Source organism: Ostrea edulis, chromosome 5, assembly GCF_947568905.1.
Source record: "Ostrea edulis chromosome 5, xbOstEdul1.1, whole genome shotgun sequence".
Classification (NCBI taxonomy): Eukaryota; Metazoa; Mollusca; class Bivalvia; order Ostreida; family Ostreidae; genus Ostrea; species Ostrea edulis.
This window is the reverse complement of record NC_079168.1, coordinates 9046057-9072860: the sequence shown is the minus strand read 5'-3', so window position 1 is coordinate 9072860 and position 26804 is coordinate 9046057. Positions and strand designations below refer to the sequence as shown.

The 26804-nt window shown below is 35.6% G+C and overlaps 1 protein-coding gene across 1 annotated transcript in view; it reads right to left on the bottom strand.

The window, feature by feature from the left end:
• The window catches only part of LOC125651351 (angiopoietin-1-like), a 30436-nt gene extending 7035 nt beyond the window's left edge, over positions 1 to 23401 (bottom strand). Inside the window, exons 1-4 of the mRNA XM_048879913.2 lie at positions 23091 to 23401; positions 18466 to 18583; positions 7941 to 8037; positions 156 to 323 (exon numbers count right to left, since the gene is read on the bottom strand). Coding sequence (XP_048735870.2) covers positions 156 to 323; positions 7941 to 8037; positions 18466 to 18583; positions 23091 to 23401 — 694 coding nt within the window. The remainder of the gene's footprint in view (positions 1 to 155; positions 324 to 7940; positions 8038 to 18465; positions 18584 to 23090) is intronic.
• Between the last annotated feature and the right edge of the window lie 3403 nt (positions 23402 to 26804).

The window sequence follows — 26804 nt, the reverse complement described above, 5'->3', positions numbered from 1 at the left end:
AATCATCAATGATAATTTCTTATTCATAATGAAGAGTTTGAATGTTGTGTGTGATCTTGGAAATATTTCTTATATCAATTTTACATCAGTAAAGGTTGTTTTGCGATAAAATTAATTGTCGGGTATATACAATATGGAAATAAAAGAAATATTACCCAGGGTTCCAGAGGATTGTCCAGCAATGTAAAGTCTATAGTTGCCCGGTTCATTTCCAATTGAGAACGTCTCATACTGTTGAAATAAGCAGGTTCCATTTGTCAGGGTTATAGTGATATACAAGGAGCTGGTGAGATCTTTCGTCAATTCGTAAATAACCTCATTACCTGTGAATGAAAGTACATGTACAGTTTCTGATGAAACCAACTGAATTTGCATCAGGTTAAATGTTGCTAGATGTCGACAAGATAAAATATTTCCCTTAGAATTAACTATCTACTTATGGAATGAGAAAAGGTGAGGATAACAAATAGTGACACTCATCAATCCTACAAACAATACAATATCGAGAAGAATGCGAACCCTTGAAACACCAGAGGTACAATCAAATGTATCAAGAGTGACTGGTCGACAAGGGGATCATTATTCCTTCTAGACACCTTATTCACTTCTGGGATATCCAGGGGTCCATGTTTACCCACCTCTCTATTTTGTATTGCTTATTGAGGTTATGAGATTGATCATTGTTCGCTCAGTTCACATTTCAGTAAGCATTCTTATTGATCAATCATACCCGCCGTACGCTCCATACATTTATTAGATTAATAGAGTAATCTGTATTCAAATCTAGAATCAAATAATTTGCCTAAGTTATTGTATGAAACATGTCAAATAACATTGGACCCAACAGCATGCTGTATTTCAAACGAAACGAAAATCTTACTTTAGACTAGACCTCTGTGATATCGACTTATTTGTCAAAACCCTGTCTCGCTTTAGAAATTTGTACGCAGATCATGTTTTCGCTTATCAATAACAACCATATGTAGGTGAAAACGAAATATTGGTACATGAATATTGTAAGTTGACGATTTAGAACCTGAAGTAATCCTGTTTATTGTAATGTTCAGTTGTTAATTTGCCGTTTACGTCTATGACCAGTAAAACATCCAAATATGAATCACATATGGAAGACTCTCTGATGTATTTTATTTGGAACTGACTGGGACATATTGAATTGACAAATGTGAATATGATCAAAACGTTTTCAATGTATCTAAATGTGGAGTCAAGGCCACAATAAGTGTTTTCTTCTAATGTAGAATTATCGGAATTAAATTCTGGTTCACAAGAACACCAAACTACGGCCATTAAGGCACATCTATGACTATGTGATGTGAAGAGTGAAGAAATATTTAAATATTGTGATATTGTGATTTAAGCATCAAATTCAAAGTACTTAAGCATCAATATTGGTACCGTATAAGTTTTACATTATGACCCCTGGGTCGAGGCCTCTGCTGCTGGACTGTTAGTCCCCGAGGGTCTCTACAGCCCAGTAGCTAAGTACTTCGTTACTAGCTTGAAAATACGGATGTATATTAAATTGCTGTTATAAAATTTAGAAATTCATTTCAAAATTAAGGATTATCTCCCTCATGCATAGCTCTTATCCTTGGACGAATTTGGCTCCACTTTTTTGGCACGCTGTTTTTGGCTATATTTAGTTCTAAAACTTCATACTTATTTCGGATTTCAAACATTTCGGTTGAGCATCACTGAGGAGACATTATTTGTCAAAATGCGCATCTGGTGCATCAAAATTGGTACCGTTTAAGTTTTACATGATAATGGTTAAGAAAAGAATCCATCGAAAATGTTTTGTTTCATGAACCATGCTAAGAGCACAATAAGACCAGGGTATTGAAAGCTGAAAGCCCCTATGCCCGGTCACGTCCAACGGTACCCCATTCTTCCAGAGTGGTAATCACTTCACACGCCACTATTGAGTCGTCATACGCGCCATCTGATAGTTTAAGGATGCATTGGGAGGCAGCTGCTCAGGATTCTTCGACTAGAATGTACTCGATTAGCCAAAATTATGCAGTACCAGTGAAACCCGTTATTGAGATGCCAAGCGCACCAATCCCAGTTCCAACACCATTCATTCAGCGAACAGAGTCAATCTCACCAGAAATTGGCGCCAAATCAGGTGCAAACGTTGACTGAGATAGAACTCATGTATCTCAAGCATTGAAAGGGAAAATTTGGAATAATGAGTATGTTGATCTTACCAAATTATTATTTAATCGACCAGTATCAAATGTTCAACATAATATTGTTTATCACCATGGCATAATTCAGGTTAAACCAAACTATAAAGATGAAAATATAACGTCCATTTCACAGTGGTCTGATGCCTTTTTGAGTTTTGCTTCCATATATTGTTTTAAACATTCTACACAAGCTATACATACATGTATATGTCCTTACATGAAATAAAAAATATGCTAGAGTTCCTCATTGACAATATCTTCGTGGTCTTTGGTGATCAGGTCTTCCAACAGTCTGTTGGAATTCCCATGGGAACGAATTGTGCTCCTTTGTTAGCTGACCTGTTTTTATATTCATAAGAAGCAGAATTTATTCAAAAACTTCTACGTGAGAAGAAAAAATCTCTCGCTGTGACCTTCAATTCGACTTTTAGATATATCGATGACGTTTTGTCTATTAACAATGATAGCTTTCATTCATATGTCGATTTGATATATCCATGTGAGCTCGAAATAAAGGACACCACGGAGTCGTCCACTTCTGCTTCATACTTAGATATTTTATTGAAAGTAGACATTAACGGCAAACTAACAACTCAACTGTATGACAAACGGGATGATTTCAGCTTCTCCATCGTCAACTTCCCACATTTATGTAGCAATATTCCATTATCACCTGCATATGGTGTTTATATATCTCAACCGATTCGATATGCAAGAGCTTGTTCTGGGTATAGTCAGTTTTTAAATTGAGGTAAGCTACTGACAAACAAGTTGATGGTACAGGGATTTCAACAGTCTCGATTGAAGTCAAATTCTATGGTCGTTATAACGATCTAGTTCGTCAATACAACCTCGCATTGGATCAAATGCTGTCTGACGTGTTTCATACCGATTGTTAAGCCGTTCTTGGCACACTGATTTTGACTGCGGATAACTCCGTTTACCTGATCAGGATATGGGGCTCACGGGTGTGACCGGTCAACAGGGGATGCGTACTCCTCCTAGGCACCTGATCCCACCTCTGGTGTGTCCAGGGGTCCGTGTTTGCCCAACTATCTATTTTGTATTGCCTGTATGAGTTATGAGATTGATCACTGTTCGTTATCTTCACCTTGCATGGCAACAATTAGAAAGGCTGTAGAACATTCCGCAAATCCTCTGAATTGAAAGGATTGTGACATTAGATTGAACAAATCTATTCTTTCCACCCTCAGTTGGAGTTCTATTGATGCAAAACTATAGATCTTTTACACAGAACCAAGAATGTTAAACTATAATCCAAATTCTCCAAAGCATTTCAAATGTTATTCATATAACTTTCAGGGAATTTGTGAAAAACAGAATTGTAGGTTTTTGCATATCTGGGTCAAGTGTAATGGATCACACCCTGCTTTAATTGTAGGCTTTCCTAGAATAGCAATGTCAAACAATTCCCCCAGGCAAAGCATGCTTCCCATCAACTCCGCCCTAGATACTCCCAGAGGCCAACTCGCTCTTTCACTCAATGAATTATGGCACTTGGGGCATACCACAATTATCACTGTTAACCTGTAGAAATTGTTAATTAATTATCAGGACAGGAACGTTGCGAATATAGCGGTAAATAGTTTTCAGATAGTTTTTTAATTACATTATAAGGGCCCTAGAATTATGGTTGAATATAAGAATATGAAATCTGCGACTAACCACTCCAGTGAACTAGCAGTTTAGATTAAGAAAGAAATTGAATTGGGTAGGGTCTTAGGTCCCTTTCCAGCCCCTTAAATACCATCTTTAAGGTGTAATCCTGTTGGATTATTTCCAAAAAGTAATATAGGTGGCGCAATATTACAAACCTGTCATATCCCTATGGACATTGTGTAAATGATTATATAGATCAGCTAATTTGTTCAATCAACTACATTTTATTTGATTTTATTTGATTAGTTATTCAAAAACTTCTACGTGAGAAGAAAAAATCTCTCGCTGTGATCTTCAATTCGACTTTTAGATATATCGATGACGTTTTGTCAATTAACAATGATAGCTTTCATTCATATCTCGATTTGATATATCCCTGTGAGCTCGAAATAAAGAACACTACAAAGTCGTCCACTTCTGCTTCATACTTAGATATTTTATTGAAAGTAGACATTAACGGCAAACTAACAACTCAACTGTATGACAAACGGGATGATTTCAGCTTCTCCATCGTCAACTTCCCACATTTATGTAGCAATATTCCATTATCACCTGCATATGGTGTTTATATATCTCAACTGATTCGATATGCAAGAGCTTGTTCTGGGTATAGTCAGTTTTTAAATCGAGGTAAGCTACTGACAAACAAGTTGATTGTACAGGGATTTCAACAGTCTCGATTGAAGTCAGCTTTTCGCAAATTCTACGGTCGTTATAACGATCTAGTTCGTCAATACAGCCTTGCATTAGGTCAAATGCTGTCTGACGTGTTTCATACCGATTGTTAAGCCGTTCTTGGCACACTGATTTTGACTGCGGATAACTCCGTTTACCTGGTCGGAGTGTGGGGCTCGCGGCGGGTGTGGCCGTCGGCGGGGGATGCTTGCTCCTCCTAGGCACCTGGTCCCACCTCTGGTGTGTCCAGGGGTCCGTGTTTGCCCAACTGTCTGTTTTGTATTGCTTGTAGGAGTTATGAGACTGATCACTGTTCGTTGTCTTCGTCTTGCATGATGCAATTGTCACAAAGTTCCATCAGTTGGCTCCTGTGGATTAACCTTATCCCTGCCCAGTTGCTATCCAATTTGTCAAATTCTTCACCAATTATAGAATTCTAATCAATGCTAGTATTTCTGACAATGCAAACAAAGTTACAAGCAAGGCATTCACGCCTTCACTAAATTTAAATTCTTTAAAACAGTTATAATCACCTCCAATTGACCATGTCCTTAATTTTGTTGCATTCATTCAGAGAGTAAATGTGCATTCTCAACTGTTAAATTTATCAGTCGTGAGCTTTGTTACATATGTTCATGGATGGCCAAATCCTATGGAGTTATCTTTTAACAAAATTTGATTACTGGTTACAAGAAGTTGACATTGTCTTGTTATGTCAGGAGGCCTATAACTTTGTTGCTCCTCCTTATTGAAAGGTGGCGATAGCGAACAGTGATCAATCTCATAACTCCTATAAGCAATATAAAATGGAGAGTTGAGCAAACACAGACCCCTGGACACACCAGAGGTGGGATCAGGTGCCTAGTTGGAGTAAGTATCCTCTGTCGACCGGTCACATCCGCCGTTTGCCCTATATCTTGTTCAGGTAAACGGAGTTATCCGTAGTCAAAATCAGTGTGCCAAGAATGGTGTAACAATCAATATGAAACACGTCAGGCAGCATTTGATTCAATGATATATTGGCAAGTATCATGAATACTTTGCCACATATAACACATTCATCACATGAGTCCACTTTAATTCATTGTGTTTATTTGTTAGCATTTTTGCTTTGCTTAGAGTCAGTGAGGTGGTAGCCCTCCGATATGACTGCGTTCAATTATTAGAAAACCGTATTGTTCTCCTTATTTAAATTCGCCTTATTCAAAGCTCCAAGTCTGAGGAAATATATAATGGTTCATCATTTAAAGTGTCAAAGCAAGCCCAGTCATTAGTTTTGCTTTCATTAATCAGAAAGTTTTTTGCACTTAACCATGCGGTTTGGTCGGACAATTTGATGCGCGCAACAATTTAATTAAAGATCTCTTCAAATAAATAATGATATCCTCAATTGTGAATTATTGCGCACATTAATTGAATTCATAATAGCATTAATTCTTCAGCTGAATTGATGCGCACTTTAATTGAATTAATGATCTCTACAAATGAATTAATGATATCAACAATTGAATTGATGCGCACTAGAATTCAATTGAAGAGAGCAATAATTGATATAATGTGCGCATTAAATCAATTGATGAGAGCAATAATTGAATTGATTTAATGCGCGCATTAATTCAATTATTCCTCTCTTCGATTGAATTAATGATATCTTTAATTCATTTGAAGAGAGCAATAATTCTTTTAGAGAGAGCAACTATATGATTAAAGATATCTTCAATTCAACATATCCACAATTAAATTAATGATCTCGTCAATTGAATTGTCGCTCTCTTTAAAAAATTGATGCGCGCAATAATTCCTTATACAAAAGCATTGTAAATAATTAAAGATATCTTCAATTGAATTAAATAGGTCATCAAATTATTTATACCAAGCTTTAAATTAATTATTGCGATCAATATTTCTACGAAGTTGATGCTCTCATCAATTGAATTGAAGAGAGCAATAATTGAATTAATGCGTGCATCAAATGTATTGTTACTTTCATTCATTCAACTGATGTGCGCATCAATTGAATTGAAGAGAGCAATAATTGAATTAATGCGCGCATGAATTCAATTAAAAAGAGCAATACTTGAATTTATGATATCTTCAAATAATTAAGAAATCTTCAATTATTTGAGTTTATGTTAATTTGGCGCTCCATAGTGTAAATGTAGGTTTAAAAAATGACGGTCTAAAACGTGTAACTGCTTCGAAATTCAGTGAGCTCCGATCTTTCAAATGATGACATATTTTCAATTCCATCTTTAATTCGGTCAACGATCATTCCTAGAACTTGTCTAAATATGAGAGGGGAAGGTCTTGACAACAGGAAATAACTTCGAACTATATTTCAGCATTGTATTCTATCAATAATAAAAAAAAAAATCGTCGTTTAACATGCTAAATAATTTCTTAAAGTATCCATCAATTACTTTTCTTTTATTAATTGCAGTTGTGTTATCATTAGCTAGATGATTTTAAGCACGAAATAGTCAACAGAGTTTAAGTACACTTACATGTTGTAATAAATAAAAATACATAGATAGTGTGGATCTATCAGTACACGACATTGCATCGGTCTTTATCTCTCTGTATTTATTATTTCTTCAGGAAGCGTTCGGAAGAAAACGTGATACTGTTTTTAATCCAGCCTGGTGATGGCGGTACTACAAAATGTATTCGTTGATTAGATTTACTTATTTTTTCTGACCTACTTATGGATAATGTACAATGTGAGGAAAACACCCAAGACAATCCGAATAGATCGTTCATTTTACATTTACCATGTATTTATTGTGCATTCATCGATTGTTTATCGTTCGCATTTCGCTCGCGTTGCGCGGCGTTTACACTTTTCATTCGCTCACCGTTCGCAGTTCACTAACCATTCACCAAGTGTCGTTCATCATTCTCTCACCTTCACCAATTGTTCAACACGGTACTGTAAGTACGATCACGTGATATGGAATGGAAGTAATCTATAGAACTTTTCAAACATGAAAGAAATTCCTTGTTTCCCGATGGTTTTTCTTGTCTACAGGATTCCTTCGATATCGTATTTGTAAAATGTGTTTACAAAATTGTTAGGTCTTTTCTCCACATTTTATCGTCACGTTTCCTGTAGAATTCGAGAGCAGATGTATAACCAGTAGATCGCAATAAGCAGATGTATGACAGGGATTCATACACAAGCAAATGATACATGCATCCCAAGAACTAATCGAGAAATGGCTGTCTAAAACGATTGAATGGGTTGTTTTTTATCAGACATGTCATTACACATTTGGTAGATAAAACCAATTAATTCCAAATTAACCGTTCACCATTGAACATAGAAGCGACTAGCATTATTTTAAAAAAGATACAACAAAAGTCTAATTTTACCCATCCAATACTCTCCATTGGGCGATCCAAATCCATTTTTATAATCCAACCAGCCTCTATCAAAATCCAGACATCCATCAAAGCGGTTCTGAACAACCTAATGAAATTCAAATAGTTATAAATGTAAGACATAGTTATTCATATAACACATACAATATATCCACGTTCACAACAAATTAAAATCATCTCAAAGAGAAATTCACATAAGATACGTTTGGGTAGTAGAACCAACCCCGCCCAAATTTCTGAGTTTGACTTCATATTTTGTTTTAAGGACACGTCTCATGTTTTCAAAGTATACAAAATATTTTGCATTTTGTCTTCCTTATGCTTATAGTAATTAATTCTAATAGTTCTTCTGCCGAAATATTGCGATAATTAACCACAATACGGACTTAAATCTAAGCCCCGATTTTAAAAAGTCTAGATCTGGTTGATTAGTTGGGTAGTCACATGGTACGGTGAACGTCATATGCAACCTTCCTCGATCAACTCATTGTGAGAGCAGTGATAGATATTTTTATAAACGTGGGTTTTAGGGGCCTAATTTATTTATCATGGATAACATTTATTTCAATGTTGACACATTTCCCGAATCTTATATGTTTTAGCCACCAGTGCATACAAATAGCGACCCGAATATAGCGAGGAAAGCGAGTAATTGTAGAGTAAATAGTATTTACATGGGGTCATTGTCTTAACACTACTTGGTAATATTATTCCTTTAAAAATGATCAAATGTATAGTGGAAATTACAATACTTTATTTCAATCAGGCAATTTTGTTTATCATTACTTTTTTGATTTACACGTTGTTAGGAAGTGTTATACTTACATATAGGCTAAATACGTATACACTGCACGTATTGTTGTTACGCGTTTATCAAAAAAATGAAGCAATATAATTGAATTCAAAGTTAGGAAATACAATATTTCATTGTTCATAATTGACAGTCCAATTATCTTTTTATCTTTAAACTTTTTGTAAATCTACCAGTTGGTCGAAATTATGCCTATATGTTATTACAAAGTGAAGGTCATTTGGTGCGAATGTGTATTATTCATGGGTCCTTACATGTATATGGCAAAGTCCTTGCGCCGACAAAAATATCCTTCGAAAATTGAAAAAAAAAACGGCACAAAACACTCTAATGCAGTGTTATTTATAAGCCGTTAATGTGATACATGTAATTAGTCCTTTTGTCCATAAAATGTAATATGTTTATGAAATGGCTAACAACTCTTTTCAAGGTCGCACATGACGTCACACATATTGGCGCGTAAAATCTCAAAGTAAATATGCATATCGCAAGATTTGAATTTCAATGCTTTCAAACTCGAAAACTACGCACTGTTTCATTTAAAACACACGTAAAGTAGTATTAGGTATGAAATGAATTAATTTTGCTGAAAAACGTAAAAAGTTTAGAAACATGCAATGTGTCCTTTAAGATTTATTTAAGACGTGTCAAAACTGTATTACAAACATAGTATCCATAGAATAGCTCCTAACATGTCAATATCTTTTTAACTTCCTCTCTACGAAAGGTGAAGATAATGAACAGTGAGCAATCTCATAACTCTTACAATGAGTTGTCTCTACTTTCACAATTGTAAACCCTCTGTATCCATGAACTGTTCTGTGAAGATTGAGTGTGTATTTGCTGTGGAGCTATGTCCACCGTTATTCGACTGGTATATAAACCAATTTGGCATTTTAAAGGATTTTCCAAGCAAGAGTTAGGATGACTGAGGATGAAATTAGGTATTTTGTTTCTGTGTATATCCATGTGATTTATATGATGACGTAGTTTTGGTGTCTACAGGCCGCCAGAGGACATATAGTTATATTTGATATGACGTATTTCTACGGGACAGATATTATATTCTATACATTTAAACAGTCTGAAGCATTCTGCAATATATATTTCAAGACATTCTTTAGTACGGCGTATTAGATGTGTTTCCATTATTATTTTACAAATCAAAATTGCAAAATATATCTATCGCAAATAACTGTTGTTGAGTATTTGGCCAAGAGGAATTAAAGTTTTCAAAATAACAAAGTACAAAAACGACTTCAAAATATATGTGTCAATGATAACTAGTTTAACGTAATAATAAGATTTACATAAGTAACACATAACATTGATGAATTAAGGTCCATGGCAATTGTTGGAGTTCTCTCAGAGATATGTGTCAATAACGTAAATAGGTGGGGTGACACTAATAGGTGCTTATGCTTTCTCTCCTCTCCTTCATTTTCTCTTCTTTCTCTCTCCCTTTCCTCATTTATCTTCTATCCTGAACTGTACCTTTCCGATCTTCTCTCACTTCTCTCCATCCTTTCCTTACTCCCTTGTCCCATCACCTCTCCTACTACCACCCTCATTCTCAGATCTTTCCTGCTTCCACATCCCTTTCCCAATTTGATTAAAATCAGATCATTTGACCCGCACACTTATATCGCTACACAAGCATCTGATGTAACCCAATAGAGGATTATATCTACATGACCTTTCCTTAAGCCAATCAAAAAAACGTCAGATTCTGGCAACGATTTTTTCCCCATTAACCCTTGTGTCACTTTACACACTTTAAAGATGACTGCGCCCATGATCGGAGTCTGCACACCTATATATCAAAACATACCATGTAAACAATATCTGTATTCTCAGCTTGTTAAAAATCCTAAATGATGACGAAACAATAAAAAAAACTCTTTGATAGAAAATTAAAACTGACCAACGAAAGAAAATAGTTGATTAACAACGATCAACCTAAACCTCGACATCGTTGAAAGTACCAATACAGAGGGGTGTGCCATAAATGTTTAGTTCGATACAAAAAATAGAAAAATCCTTAAGGCTAAAACAGTGATAAAGTGCTTTGTTCATTGGTATCAATAATAATTTGGTTAGAAAGATTTTCCAAACATTCCTTCATCAGCCGTCTTGATAACTATTCAAATCGTACCCATCACTACTCATACAGGAAATGTGAAAATAACGAACAGTGATCAATCTCATAACCCCTATGCGGAATACAAAATAGAGAGTTGGGAAAACACATACCCCTGGACATACCTAAAGTGGGATCAGTTGCCTAGGAGGAAAATGCCTTCCCTGTCGACCGGTTACACCCGCCATAAACCCTATATCTCGATCAGGTCAACGGAGTCACCCGCAGTCAAAATCAGAGTGTCAAGAACGGTCTGAGATTTGATTTGAAACACGCCAGACAACATTTGACCCAGCAATAGGTTGTATTGGCAAAGTACATCCTAATAACGACCATAGAATTTGAGAAATGCTGACTTTAAACGAGACTGTTGAAACCCCTGCACCATCAACTTGTTTACCAGTATCCTGCTTTTATTAAAAAACTTATCATACCCAGAACAAGCTATTGCGTATTGAATCAATTGAGAGACATATGAATGAAAATGATTATTTTTAATAGATCATGCAGGTTATAATGTAATGGTATGCATGTTGGCGGATCCAGAAAGGTTTCAAAGTGAGGGGTTAACTTCATGAACGTTTAAAAAGTTTAACACCTTTTACATCCCCTCTGCTTTGAAGGTATTCATCAACTCTTGAGCACAGTTGCGTGCACAGAATGTTATATCTGCGCATGCACTGGCTCAATAGGATTTCATTGAATACACTCACTTCTACAACTTGTCCTCTTAATTTTTATGTCAATAATTACAGTATAATTAAAACATATATTGACTTATCAAGATCTAGAACAAACTCAAAAAAAGAAGGAAACCAATGTCCGACATCAGTAACACTGCCCCATTCCACACACCGTCATGATTTGACACGCATTGATTACCGTTTTAGATTTACATCGGTAAATGGGGGTGCAACTACTTTACTGTAACTCACTCGTGAACCATTGGTAACCTGGGTTAATACAAAACCACTAAAGTCCAAGCTACTTTTCATGTTGGGTATTTGAATTATTTATAGAAGAAAATAGGAAAACGAGAAGAAAGAATAACTAATGATGGTGAGCTTTTCCCATTTTTTTTTTTTTTTCAATTTCTATTTTTGACGGTTTTTGTACACTTATTGTAACACTTCTCTTGGATTTTCACTTTTATTGGAATAAACATCTTATGAAAGATTAATGAGAGAAAATTAATTTATATAGAGTTGATCGTTTATGTCTTTTGAGGAGTCCCGTAGTTTGAATCATCTTGGAATTAACATATTTAGAGAACTGAGAGAGTGAATATTCATTAAGCTGAACATTTTAAAAATCTCCATCTGAAGTTTTGAATTTCTTGGAAATAAAGACTGAAATAAAGAATTGTGTGTAAATTTTCATGGTGGTAGACAGAATTATAATAAAAGGAACGTCTGTGTAGTGGAGAGCACTTTGAAAATTAATGGTACCATATAAGATTTACATTAAAAACTTTTCTGAAAAACTAGTTTTTGGGGGTATAGGATAATGAAAGTTAAAATACAATTTAACAATTTGTAATGAATGCAGAGGCGGATTTAGAGGTTTGGGGCCCAGGACCCCCTTCCTCTTTTTGTGACCAAAACAAATAGGTAGAACAGCAGCAAAAATTATAAGATTTGACATTATACATGCAATCAAGTGTATCAAGAAAACAAATCAATTATTGGTTGTTATTTATTGCTTTTGATTTTCTATTTATATAAAGTTTAGTTTGAAAACCCATAAAAGTAACATAAAAAGTCACAAAATACTGAAACCCCCGAACCCCCAGCCTTTTGCACTCTTTTCAATACAAATTTTGGATCCCCTACTGGATAGTATAGGCATGACTTTATTATGATTGAATTAACAGATCTAGTCATCTAATGTTGCTGATTACACGAATTTTCAATATTTCGAAAACATTTTGGGGTCTTTTCACACAGAAATGGACATTTGAATTAGTATGTAACGCAGACAACACTGCTACCCTCTTACCTACGGATGACAAAAACGTAATTACCCTTATACAGACCTTGCTCCCTGCCTTCCCAAAGTGTGAGGACTTTTTGTTGTCCAACTCTATTAAATATACATTTCAGTCCAGTAAATTGTCGTTATAGTTGTAGGAATTTTTTTGTAACACATGGCCATGTTTTACTTTTACATTGTTATCACGGTCGGTTTTTTACCTCACAATTAAGGAGGAATACTACGGAACAGAAATTTGATAAGGATGAAAAGTGGAGGATATATGTAATACAATACACCACAGAGTCGTCCACTTCTGCTTCATACTTAGATATTTTATTGAAAATAGACATTAACAGCAAACTGATAACTCAACTGTATGACAAACGGGATGATTTCAGCTTTTCCATCGTCAACATCCCATATTTATGTAGCAATATTCCATTATCACCTGTAAATGGTGTTTATAATTCTCAACTGATTCGATGCGCAAGAGCTTGTTCTGCGTATGGTCAGTTTTTAAATCGAGGCAAGCTACTGACAAACAAGTTGACGAAACAAGGGTTTCAACAGTCTCAATGAACGTAAGCATTTCGCAAATTCTACGGTCGTTATAACGATCTAGTTTGTCAATACAACCTATCATTGGGTCAAATGCTGTCTAACGTGTTTCATACCGATTGTTAGACCGTTCTTGGCACACTGATTTTGACTACGGATAACTCCGTTTACCTGATCAAGATATAGGGCTCACGACGAGTGTTACCGGTCGACAGCGGATGCTTACTCCTCCTAGGCACCTGATCCCACCTCTGGTGTGTCCTGCGGTCCATTTTTGTCCAACTATCTATTTTGTATTGCTTATAGGAGTTATGAGATTGATCACTGATCGTTATCTTCACCTTTCATACAACACTATTTTGAAATTGAAAACTTTAGTCCAAAAAAATCAGTTTTTGTGGAAAGTAATTTGAGCAAAATTGAAAAAATTTGCTAGACTCGAACTCGCGATCAACAGATTTGCAGTCCACATGCTACCGGGGTAACCTATTTAACTATTCAGTTAGACATTTAAATCAAAATGAATTGACAAATATTACTGATATTTATATTTGCAAAATGTTTTAAAAGGAAGTTGGCCATTATGACTCTGTAGTATACCTCCTTAACCAGGTCAAAACGCATTGCCAACATCTAAGAAATACTTATTAAATGTTGATGAAGGTTTTTAATGGTGCAGATTACTTAAACATGTTCTTGCTTCACTGTAAAGTATCACAATTTGTTGTAAAGTTTGTATCTACGTAGTGATTGGTTGTACCTCTTTCAAGAACAACTTCGTAAAACAAAATCTGTATTTCTAGGGAAGATATTGTGATCTGAATTCTTTTTAAATCCGATACTTTCTTAGGAACGTTTCTAGAAAGAATCGCAAAAAAAAAATCAAAATATTCCGTATTTTGGACTGTGTACTTGGATGATTTAATCAGTTAGTATTAATGAAATTGATCCTCACACTTTGAAATCCCCGTTTCAAATTAACACAATTTGAACTTACATTTATAATATATATTTGTTTAAAATGAACATAGTTAGATATTGTTTGTATGTTCACCACTGCGACACCAGCAGCTTTGGGATAATTTGCATTATTACAATGAATTTCATTGCCAAGCCTTCGACATTTTCTTTTTCATTGACACAATGTACTAGTTTGAAACTATTTATTTTAATGTACAACACATGGACACATACCTTTGTAATCTTTTTTAAAATTATGATAATGATTTTGATTACACAAACCTTGAAATCCTTGTAGAAATAAACATTGATATATTGTGCCGTTTTCTTTACATTATGTAGTTGTGAAAAATGAAGATATCTAATGCTGTTTGATGTATATACAGTGTGAATTAGTGTTGTGCTGAACTGTGCTTAATTTTGATGATTTTTGTTTGCCAATCCTGGGAACCCTTGTGTATTAAACATTGGCATATTCAGCATGTTTCCTTGCATTATGTAGGGGTGAAAAATGAAGATATGTAGATGTTGTTTGATGTATATGCAGTGTGGATTATTTATATGCTGAACATTAAAGCAATGCAAGCTGTAAGTGATGGTAAATGAATTGAAAACTAAAAGAACAAATCGAATAACAGATCTGTGGTTGAATATATATTATCTCATTAAATCAAAGTAGATCTGAAGCAGTAAACCCGTCAAAACAGCAGAAAATGTCGATTCATGAAGTATCGTCTTCTTGGCAATTATTCTTTTTCGTAATCTCCGATGTACATTAACTTCGAAGGTCACCAGTTCAGAAAATGCGGAAGAGAGGCATTTCGCAAGTGTCAGATTTGTAAACAATTTAATATGCCAATTTATAACAAAATTCATTATCAAAATTTCATTTGAGTGTCCCTTTTGCATAGTATTACTTGCTTACACTTATGATCATTCATGTCACGATGTAATATTTTGAAATAAACGAAATGTGTAGTTACTCACGTCAGCTACCATCTTTGTATGACCTGGGTCTCAGTAACCCGATTATGTTCGCAATCATTGTTCCCGTGTCCGACTATACGACGAGTGCGTCCGCGGCTCTGGTGGTATATATGAAATTTCATTGTAGGTATGTTTTCAAACAATATTCCCTTACTTATTTTCCTGAATTGTTCATCAGATTTTGGGGACTATATTAGCTATACCGATAGGCATCTGATGGATGCATATTTGGATAGATGCAATTACCGTTAGTTACAGCTTGTATTGCTTTAATTAATTCGGATGATTTTGGTTGCTAAACCGCACAATCCTTGTGTAATAACCATTGACACATTGTGCCGTTTTCTTTACATTACGTAATGAATATATATATTACGTTGTGATCGGTCAACAGGGGACGCTTACTCCTCCTAAGCACCTGATCCCACGTCTGGTGTGCCCCGGGGGTCCGTGTTTGCCCAACCCTCTATTTTGTATTGCTAATAGGAGTTATGAGATCGATCACTGTTCGTTATCTTCACCTTTCCTTGTTAAAGATGGAGATTTTAAAATATTTTTAGGTTTATATAGTGTGTTTAGTTGTGATGATCTTTCTTAATGTTGACAACAATGTCAACACAAAGTAAATATGTGCTTTTTGTATTCATGTTAATTTCTGACTGGATATTTTTATTTTGTAATGCAGTAATGTTTTCGTCAATACAACCTATCATTGGGTCAAATGCTGTCTGACATGTTTCATACCGATTGTTAGGCCGTTCTTGGCACACTGATTTTGACTGCGGATAACTCCGTTTACCTGATCAGGATATAGGGCTCATGGCGGGTGTGACCGGTCAACAGGGGATGCTTACTCCTCCTAGGCACCTGATCCCACCTCTGGTGTGTCCAGTGGTCTGTGTTTGCCCAACTATCTATTTTGTATTGCTTATAGAATTTATGAGATTGATAACTGTTCGTTATCTTCACCTTTCATCAAGCATATTTGATTTTACAAGTAACAAGCATATGGAGGAAAATTGTGATGAATTTGTATTAATGGTCTACTATTTGTTCAAATTTACTTATTCCTTTCGATTATATCAGCATCATGTTTGCTAATTTGTGAAATTTTATTTTTTATGTTATATATGACGACGTTTTATCTATTAACAATTATCACTTTCATTCATCTCTCGATTCGATATATTCATGTGAACTCGAAATAAGACAGCCAAGAGTCTTTCACATCTGCTTCGTACTTAGATATCTTATTGAAAATGAATAATAACGGCAAACTAATAGCCCAACTTTATGATAAACTGGATGATGTCAGCTTCCCATCGTCAAATTCCCATATCTGTGTAAACATATCACATTATGACGTACATTTGATGTTTATATCTCTCAACTACTTCGATACAGAAGAGCTTGTTCCGCGTGTTATCAGTTTTAAAATTGAGACAAGTTACTGACACACAAGTTGATGTGGTCGTTATAATCATCTACACTGTAGTTTGCCAATACAACCTATCATTGCATCAAATGCTGTCTGACGCGTAATTAAGCCGTTCTTGGGACAATGATTTTGACTACGGATTAATCCGTTTACCTGATCAAGACATAGGACTCACGGCGGGTGTGAACAGTCAACAGGGATGCTTACTCCTCCTATGTACCTGATTCCACCTCTGGTATGTCCAGGGGTCTGTGTTTGCCAAACTTTTGATTTTGTATTTCTTATAGGAGTTATGAGATTTATCACTTTTCGTTATTTTCACCTTTCATAGAGATGAAGTGTGTCTCATAGATTTAGTATATTAGGAGTACAACCCCATACTAATGACAGCTGGATGTACTATATAGTGGTTAATGAATGTTTGTGCAAATTTGTTGTTCCGACATTTGTCTTTTCAAAGCATTTCAAATCGTCTAAATATTATTGACATAACCTATTTATATTGGTGTACATAATGTACTTGTATTTTTATGTTTGCTTTTCTTTATGTGTGTGTGTGTGTGTGTGTGTGTGTGTGTGTGTGTTAGGGTTTCTTTCATATGTTTGTTTCCAATTTTAAAAGCACATGTATATTATTCTAATTGAAATTAAAGTGTATTTATAGCAACATATTTTACCCAACTTGACAGTTTATTTCAAGTTCAAAGCTCTCTGGAAAAAGGTCACTATTCGCACATGAAAACTTTTTTTATAGATATTGTTCCTCTGTTCATTCTTTCTTCCAGTTCATTGTTATACAATGTATAACTGCTGCAGATTGTATTTAAATATCAGTAATTACAATGGAATTTACAGTACTGTGAATTGAATTTAAAAAATCACATACACAAACTTACAAAAACTGTATTTTCGTTTCCTTGTTCCATTCCATCATTCATTAATTTATCATAAAAATCGATTTTCTAACATTCAGTTTTTAAAAGGTAGGCATGCACAATATATATCTCAATACAACATATAATACCATGCTTGATATGTCATACGTGTTCTACTGAATTAAGAACCTCGTTGCTATTATTCACCTCGATTATGCAGTATAGTATGTCATCATAAAAGCCTGGTTTTCAGTACTTTGACATTTGAGAAAAGAAGCCTATCTTAACCTTTGATTTTCGTCTAGACACGTTTTGCGCATGGGAAATTAAACACTTAAATGAAACTAAGCCTAACTATTAATCTACATCAAAAGTTTCATTTCCGTTGTTCTTCATAGTTTCTCTAATGAAACGGTGAAGATAACGAACATTGAACAGTGTCAGAACTCCTATAACAGATACTAAATAGAAAGTTGGGATAACACGGACCCCTAGATATATCAGAGGTGGGATCAGGTGCCTATGGGTAGCAAGTATCCCATATCTGATTCTAGATTACTTTTTTCCAGCGCAAACGATTATCATGGTACATTTATGTATAGCATGCATCAGTTGTTTTGCCATTTTTCTTTTCAGATATGTACACGTCCATTTTGTTTTTAAGTGGTCGTTTTAGAGCTGATTCACAACTAGCTTCTGTGTATTTTTATCATGATCAGTTTCTAGCATTGTCCAATTGATCAGAGAAAGAATTCACGTCTGGATTGGCTTACCGTCCACCCTCCTCCTGATATCTCCATATTACAGAGGACATTAGTTTGAATGCCACCTGGATAGATTGTGTATACCCCGGAACAGGTCTGTCCACTCTGATACAGCGCCAAACAGTCCACAGATGAAAGAGAAAAAATCAAACTTTTATTTCTTATATTATCACCTAAATTTTAATGGGAACTTTAAAGTTTGTGGAAGCTATCTTCTAGATATATCTGAGGAGATAACAACCGAAACTTGTATAATTCTGGATATAACTCTGAATATAACTAATGTCACGCCTATGGTTTGAAATACCATTGCATCAAAAAACCTAGGCTTAAATTTTACTGGATGAAAGACTAAGATAACGATCAGTGATCAATATCATAACTCCCACAAGGAATATTGAATAAAGAGTTAGACAAACAGGGACCTCTGGATATGCCCGAGGTAGGATTAGGTGCCTAGAAGGAGTAAACATCCCCTGTCGACCGGTCACACCTGCCGTGAGGCCTATGTCTTCATCAGGTAAACGGAGTAATCCGTTGTTAAAATCAGTGTGCCAAGAACGTCTAAACAATCGGCATGAAACACGTCAAACAGCATTTGACCCAATGATAAGTTATATGGGCAAACTAGATGATTATGATGACCAGAGAATTTGCCAAATGCTGACTTTAAAATATACTGTTGAAATATCTGTAACATCAACTCAGTCAGTAATCTGCATTGATTTCACAACTGATCATACGCAGAACAAACTCTTGCGTATCGAATCAGTTAAGAAATATGGACATTGAATTCTGGTGATAATGAAATGTTGCTGCATAGATATGGGATGTTGACGATGGAGAAGCTGAAAATAAAAATATTAGGTTAATTCAATTATATATATATATATATATATATATATATATATATATATATATATCACTGTAATAATAGCAATCGCGGCTCCTCTTTTTGTGGATATCATTTTATATTTAACGTTGAAAACCTCTATAGTTCTGATATCGTTCTAAAAATCCTACGGTTGGTTGGTAGTACATCTGTTTAAGGTCTCGTTTGAGAATTATTCACTTATATGGTGATGTTACCATTGCCGTGATGGGCTGTAGAGTTTAGGCCTATGCTCGACACTTAAGACCCTTGAGCAGGGAGGGATCTATATCGTGCCACACCTGCAGTGACACGGGACCTCGGATTTTGTGATCTCATCCGAGGGACCGCCTCATCTAGTTTCCTCTCACAACAAGCAAGGGGCACTGAGGACCTACTCTAATGTGGATTCCCACGGGACTTTTAACCACGGATTACTCCGTCTACCTGATCAGGATATAGGGCTTAAGGCGGGCGTCACGCGAAAAAGGGTGATTACTCCTCCCAGGGACTGGTATATACGGGGGTCCGTATTTGCCCTTCTCGCAATTCTGTATTCATTATAAGAATTATGAGATTAAATTGTTTGTTATTTACACTATTTCATTAGATATTTGAAATCCAGACACGGTAGCATCCATATGCAGGGACAGAATATCGACAGACAAAGCGAGGGAAGAACATGAAAATCCCCCTTACTTACATGAAAACGTCGCTTTGGGGGTTTAAATACAAATGCACTTGGTGTTTGTCATATGTTCAAATGTAAAGACAACCTTTATGTTTAAGGATGTAACACATTTTCATTGTATAAAGCGTGTGGCTTAATCGTGGGGCGACAAATGTGATAATTGTGTCAGCATTCATTTGGTTGGTTGGCTGTAATTCTCCGGGCATTTTAATTTGAGTTTCAATCATTGTTAGAAAATATGAAATATATATTCAATAAACTATATATCTAACGTTCGTGAATACATGTATATCTATGGTCCAGTTGATGAGATAAATGTGACAAGCTGAAGTCCACTGATTGACAAACAATAAATATTTGTTCTAATCTTAACGTGGCACTTGAATACAACAGACTCTTGTACTTGGTGCAAAATTTGCTTATATGACCGGAAGGTGTATTAGACATAAGACATGAATCAGGATCAAAACACTAGTATCAGCCAAAGAAGATTCGCTTAGGATATTGACTTTAAAACACGTACATTGTAGTTAGTGGAAATTTTTTTGCCTAATACTATTTTACTTTATTTGACAAATTGTTGACTTTAATAACGAAATAAGTCATTTAGAAATTTAGATCTAATGTCAAATTTCTGTATCATGTTTATTGGAACTAAAAAACATCTCGGAAATTCATCCCAACGAAAACATCTCAGAAAAATGTTGGAAGATTTATCATAAAAACACAAAAGAAACAAAGTAGATTTATTTTCAATCTCGTATCCTTGTATTTTGCGTATCTACAAACTTTCTCCTTCACTAGCTTAAACTCGCAGAAACTGGGTTATGTTCATTTTGTAAAGGTGGAATAGAAAGAACTATTAATATATCTATGGCAGTGTTTATGTGATCATCTTTTGGAAATATTGTGTAAAATTGTACATGTATAATGTCATTGAAAAGGATTATAACATTTCAAAAAGAATTCATTTGTTAATTGGCAATATCGATTTAGGGAAAGGCTTACCCTGCTTCCCAATCCCATTCCCATTCAGAATAGATTAAAACCTTGTTAAATTAATATTAATAGGACATTTTGGAGTGTGAATTTTATTTGTTAGCAAAACAAATCATATTTATGACGGCAGATCACATAGCTCTAAACCGAAGCTGTCTGATGTTGATTAAATACATGTACTATGGAAACATTAAAATGTAATGCATTTCATAGCAAATCCAAACTGCTTACCATATGGGCATCGTATAGTAATATAATATATTTCATAAGTATAATGTTGAAAAACCTAAAAAGAGATTTTATCTAACAGATATGTTAAGTATATATATATATATATATATATATACTTAACATATCTGTTATATATACAGTATAATTTGTCCAAACCGGCCTCTGAGTACTCCGGCGCTCTGTCAATTCCGGCCACAAAATATAGTCCCTAACATTTCTTTAACAAATCCTTAAGTTTATTAATAATTCCCTGTACTCCGGATACCGCGTATTCTGTATATCGGCCGGCTTACACAGTCCCAACTGCTATCAATTAACTTTAATTATCCTGTGTAAACCGGCCCCTCGATGATACACCACCCTTATTGTTGCGGTCGATTGTATTTGGTGTACACAAGGTCCCAACTGCTCGTAATTAGCTCTAATTATCGCATTTAAACCAGCCATCCCACGATGACCAACCTGTCCGTATTCGGTCGATCACACACAGAGTACACAAAGGGTGTCTCGAGGGAAGCCACAGGTAAGTAAAAGAGTTCAACTGGCGATGAGTCGCAATCAGTTTAAAATAAAACCTGATTTTTAGGGGGTGCACTTTTCAATTATGACAGCACAACGCACGAGGTAATGGCGCCCTACCCCTAACGACAGAGACGAGAACTGACATTAGAAGACAAAGTTCAATTAATCGATGAATTCGATACTTTCTTGGAATGAAACAAAATCGGCAACAATCCTGTTATGTTTTCCAAAAGCAAGGTTTCCCCTCGTGGACTTCTCGGAGCTCTCCGGCGAGTCAGACAGTGATGATATGCAGTTAGTTAGCACAACTCGCCATGTCCGGTCGATCACTCGGCATTACATTAGTTTCCGTTTCACAAATTGAGACAGTTGAAAGCGATACATTTACAATGAAAGCTGGGGAAGACAAATTTTAAACGAACACAACACAAACTTGACGAACGTACATAATGTAGCACTTGATAACGGCGATGATGTAGACGAAATCGACAATTTACCAACAGAAAATTGCGCGAATAATTCCCAGATTTTAAACTGTTTAATATAAATTGAAACTTTTTCAAATGAGCACGACAATAAAACATATTTTTACATTTTGAATTCTTTTGTGATATATTAAAACGTTAGCAATCATTACACACGTATGCATTGATAGTGAATGCAAGGGAAGCAACTCTCATTCTTGTCAACATTCTGCACTCTGGACTCTGTTCAAACCGGCCAATTTCTTTGGAACCACATATAGCCGGTTTAGACAGATTATACTGTATATTATATGAAGATTTTAAGAATGAAAGCGCTTACGTTTTACAACGTGTTGTCATATTTTATTTAATATTTACCTATTGAGGCAATTTTTCACATTTGGATATATATATATATATATATATATATATATATATAGTTTGCGAAATGTAAAAGCAAAATGTGCACAAGCGAAATTTCGGGTGTGATTGAGAGTGAATGTATAGTAAATAGAAAAACTAGAAATAGAAATAATAAACCAAACTGAAAATGTTAGTATTTGTGCAGAACATTACTTTATTTGGGGAAAAGGAAATTGACATCACTCACTGTCGATCATTTAACGATACCCAGTTAGAGTTTCATGCATGCAGTCATTGTGCTATCAAATGAAGCATTTTTTTTTCAATGTAAGTACTATGATGGCTGATATATCAATGGCCTATTAACAGCACATGATCCAGATAGTCACGCCAAACCAGGAGCACTAAATGAGCTGTTGCATTGAAGTATGATGAGGTAGTCTATGTGACGATAATCATATATACGTTAAACTAAATTAAAATGAATTTTAACTTACCGTTTTGTGATAAGCGGTAATACCTCCACCCCATTTCTACATTTACGATGTGGTCTTTGTCACAGATAACATGTGATCGACACTGTTTCATATCCCGATGATACCCAAAACAGGAACAATCATTCGAACACTCGGCAGCACAAACTGATAGAGATTCAGCGTGGAATGTATTCAATAAATGTTTTGTTCCAATCTTGTTTTCAATCTCTGGAATGGCTAAATAGCTCCCACCACATGCATAAGTAAGAGTAGACGTATAATATGCAACAATTAAATAAAGAGTCAGCCCGACATTAAAATCTTTCATCATTTCAAGGAGCGACAAGTAATCCGTGTAGTCGCTGCTGATGACTGAAGGCAATGAACTATCGCACGAACGTGTGTTTAGATATCCATATCCAACAGTATAAACATCGATACTCTATCGCTAGAATTATAGAGTTCCTACGAACCTGGTGTCGCATATTGATACATATATCAACATACGTCTCATACTGCATGTAAAAGTGAGGGTAAACGTACAATATACAATAATCAAATAGTAATAACTCTGTTTACCTGATCAAAATATAGGGCTCACGGTGAGTGTGACAGGTCAACAGAGGATACTTACTCCTCCTAGGCACCTGATCCCACCAAATATACCAAGTTGTAATATCCTGGAGCTTACAGTTTGGATTGTATCCTGCCTACAAGGTTTTCCTACTTAGTAATGCTACGACATTGACCTTTAACATCTGTTCTTGAAAAACAATAGACATCTTCCTCTAATCATGGTGATGAAATGTACCAAGTTGCAATATCCTGGAGCTTATGATTTGATCTGTATCCTGCCTACAAGATTTTCCTACTAAGTGGTGCTGCGACAATGACCTTTGACCTCTGAGCTTGAAAAAATCAGCATCTTCCTCTTATCATAGTGATCAAATGTACTAAGTTCCAATATTCTATAACTTACAGTTCGGTTTGTATCCTGTCTACAATGATTTCCTACTGAGTGATACTATGGCTTTGACCTTTAAAGGGAAAGGCAACCCAAAAGATTTTTACATGATAAATGATAGGATTAATCATATGATAAAGATTTGTCATACAATTCTGTTAGTATATGGCCTAGATAAGCATCAGTACTAATTTGAAAACGTCAAAAATTGAAATTCCCGCGATCTATAGAAGCTGCCATGATGTGTAACTCTTTTGTATTCAAGACCACAAAAATCAATAATTTTGACGTCACACCGTCTGTTCCGGTTTTGATGAGATTCTAAGATCATCAACAGGTGCTTGGGTTCAGGACCCCCCCCCCCCTTCCGAATAAGCTACATGAGTTGATTTAATTAATTTTTTTTTGAAACTATTTCTAATGCATGTCAACAACGTCTTGCATACCCATATGGGTATATATACCTTTATGGGTATGCAAGACGTTGTTGACATGCATCAGAAATATTTTCAACAAAAAAATTAATTAAATCAACTCATGTAGCTTATTCGGAGGGGGGAGGGGTCTTGAACCCAAGCACCTGTGAGATCATGAAAGATGTGAATGTGGTAGATCTTACGAATGAATAGGTTGATGCCTTCCTGGCAAGGAGTTAATTACGCTAATGCGAAGGGGAGATGTGAAAAAAGGTTGTTGTTTTTCTCGAAATTCCCAACCAAGTCATTTGAAAAGAAAAGACTACGTAAACTGTGGATCCATCATTTGCGTAATTACAAGTCAAGACATTTGTATGAAGAACGCTTATCGTCTGCCTTGTCTGCGACTCGACTGAACAACGCTTCTTTTTTCAATCTCTTCTTGCGAATCTATACGGCTCCAAACTTAGCTGTTCATGACTTGTCATGTTTACAGTACTGCTGCTAATGAAATAAACCGGAATAGACGGTGTGACGTCATAAATTAAACTTCAATGGCTACTCTCTTAGCGGCGGGTAATTTAGAATACATGATAGATAAATATTGATTTAATTGTTAAGCAATGCTTTTTGTTGTTAAAGACTGTCAATTACGATATCAGTAAGTAATACTTAATTCATAAAAGCAACTATGTGGTTAGGGTTGCCTTTCCCTTTAACTTCTGACCTAGCAAATATGTCATCTTCCTCTTATCATGGTAATTAAATATACCATGTTGTAATATCCCGGAGCTTACGGTTCGATTTGTATCCTACCTACAAGGTTTTCCTACTTAGTGATACTACGACCTTGACCTTTGATTTTGAAAAAAAAATGGGCATATTTCTCTGATCACGGTGATCAAATCTACTAAGTTGCAATATCCTGGAGCTTTTAGTTCGGTCTGTATCCTGCCCATAATGTTGTCTTACTAAGTGATACTACGACCCTGACCTCTGATCTTGAAAAACAATAGGCCTCTTCCTATTAGCATGTTGATCAAATGTACCAAGTTGCAATATCATGGAGCTTACGGTTCGGTCTATATCCTGCCCACAAGATTCGGACAGACGGACGTATAAAAACTGTAGATAAAGAACAGTGATCAATCTCATAATTCCTATAAGGAATACAAAATTGAAAGTTGGCAAACACGGACCCCTGGACACACCAAATATGCATCAATATCTAAAGAACTCTATAAAAATTGATATGCGTTACACCAGACAATGCTCGACTTAACGACAGGTTGTATTTGTAAATTAGATCATCGAAACGATCATACAATTTGCAAAATGTTTACTTTAAACGAGACTGTTGAAACCCCTGTTACACCAATATATTTACATTTTCAACTGTTTTCTCTTACATAACACTAGTACGAGCAAAATGTATCTCTCAGTGTATAAATACATGTACCTATACGAGGTCAACAGGCTGTGCGTATGAACATTTGTTAAAAGTAGGTTACAGGTACTACTTTTACACAATGCACATCTAGCCATCGCTCCCGCATACTACAGAAGTATATCAATAGATGAAATCAATATCAAAAAATGTATTTATGATTTTATTTGTATTCCAAGCAGTGGACTTTCATCAATGATAAAAACATTTATGTAAAACAATACCTTACTAACGTATGTCTAAAATTTCGTCTGCTACACCCTGGTTACCCTTATGTAAACAATGGCCGAATTTGGCAACTTTGATAATAGTAATGCGGAATTGTACCTACTGCTAGACGATGACATTAGGCTTTAGCAAAATGGTCATTCACAGGATTTATGGCCGATATTTGTAAGTCGTCAAAGTGCATTGAGACTTACACACCGCACTGCCTGCCTGCCACAGCAGCGATGAGTGATGTCGTTTTCCCTGCACGCTAAATCATGTTTATGTCGGGCATCGAAGCAAGGCGTCGTTGAAAGCCTGTAACAGAAATTTATCGAGTCAACAGAAGCGTTCAGTGAGTTCATGTTTGTCAACAATTATAAATCCAAATCAAAACCGCCCCTTACCTTCGTACACTTCCACATCCTCTGCGATGTCAAGGAGATTCATCTGCGTCCTCTGTTCTTGGCACACTGATTTGGACTAAGGATTACTCCTTTTACTCGATCAAGAAATAGGGCTCACGGCGGGTGTGACCTGTCGACAGGGGATGCTTTCTCCTCCTAGGTACCTGATCCTACCTCTGGTATGTCCAGGGGTCCATGATTGCCCAACTCTTTATTTAGTATTCTTTATAGGAGTTATATGGTTGAAATTACATGCCAGGTATTTTAGAGTAATCAAAATCTAGCAAAAA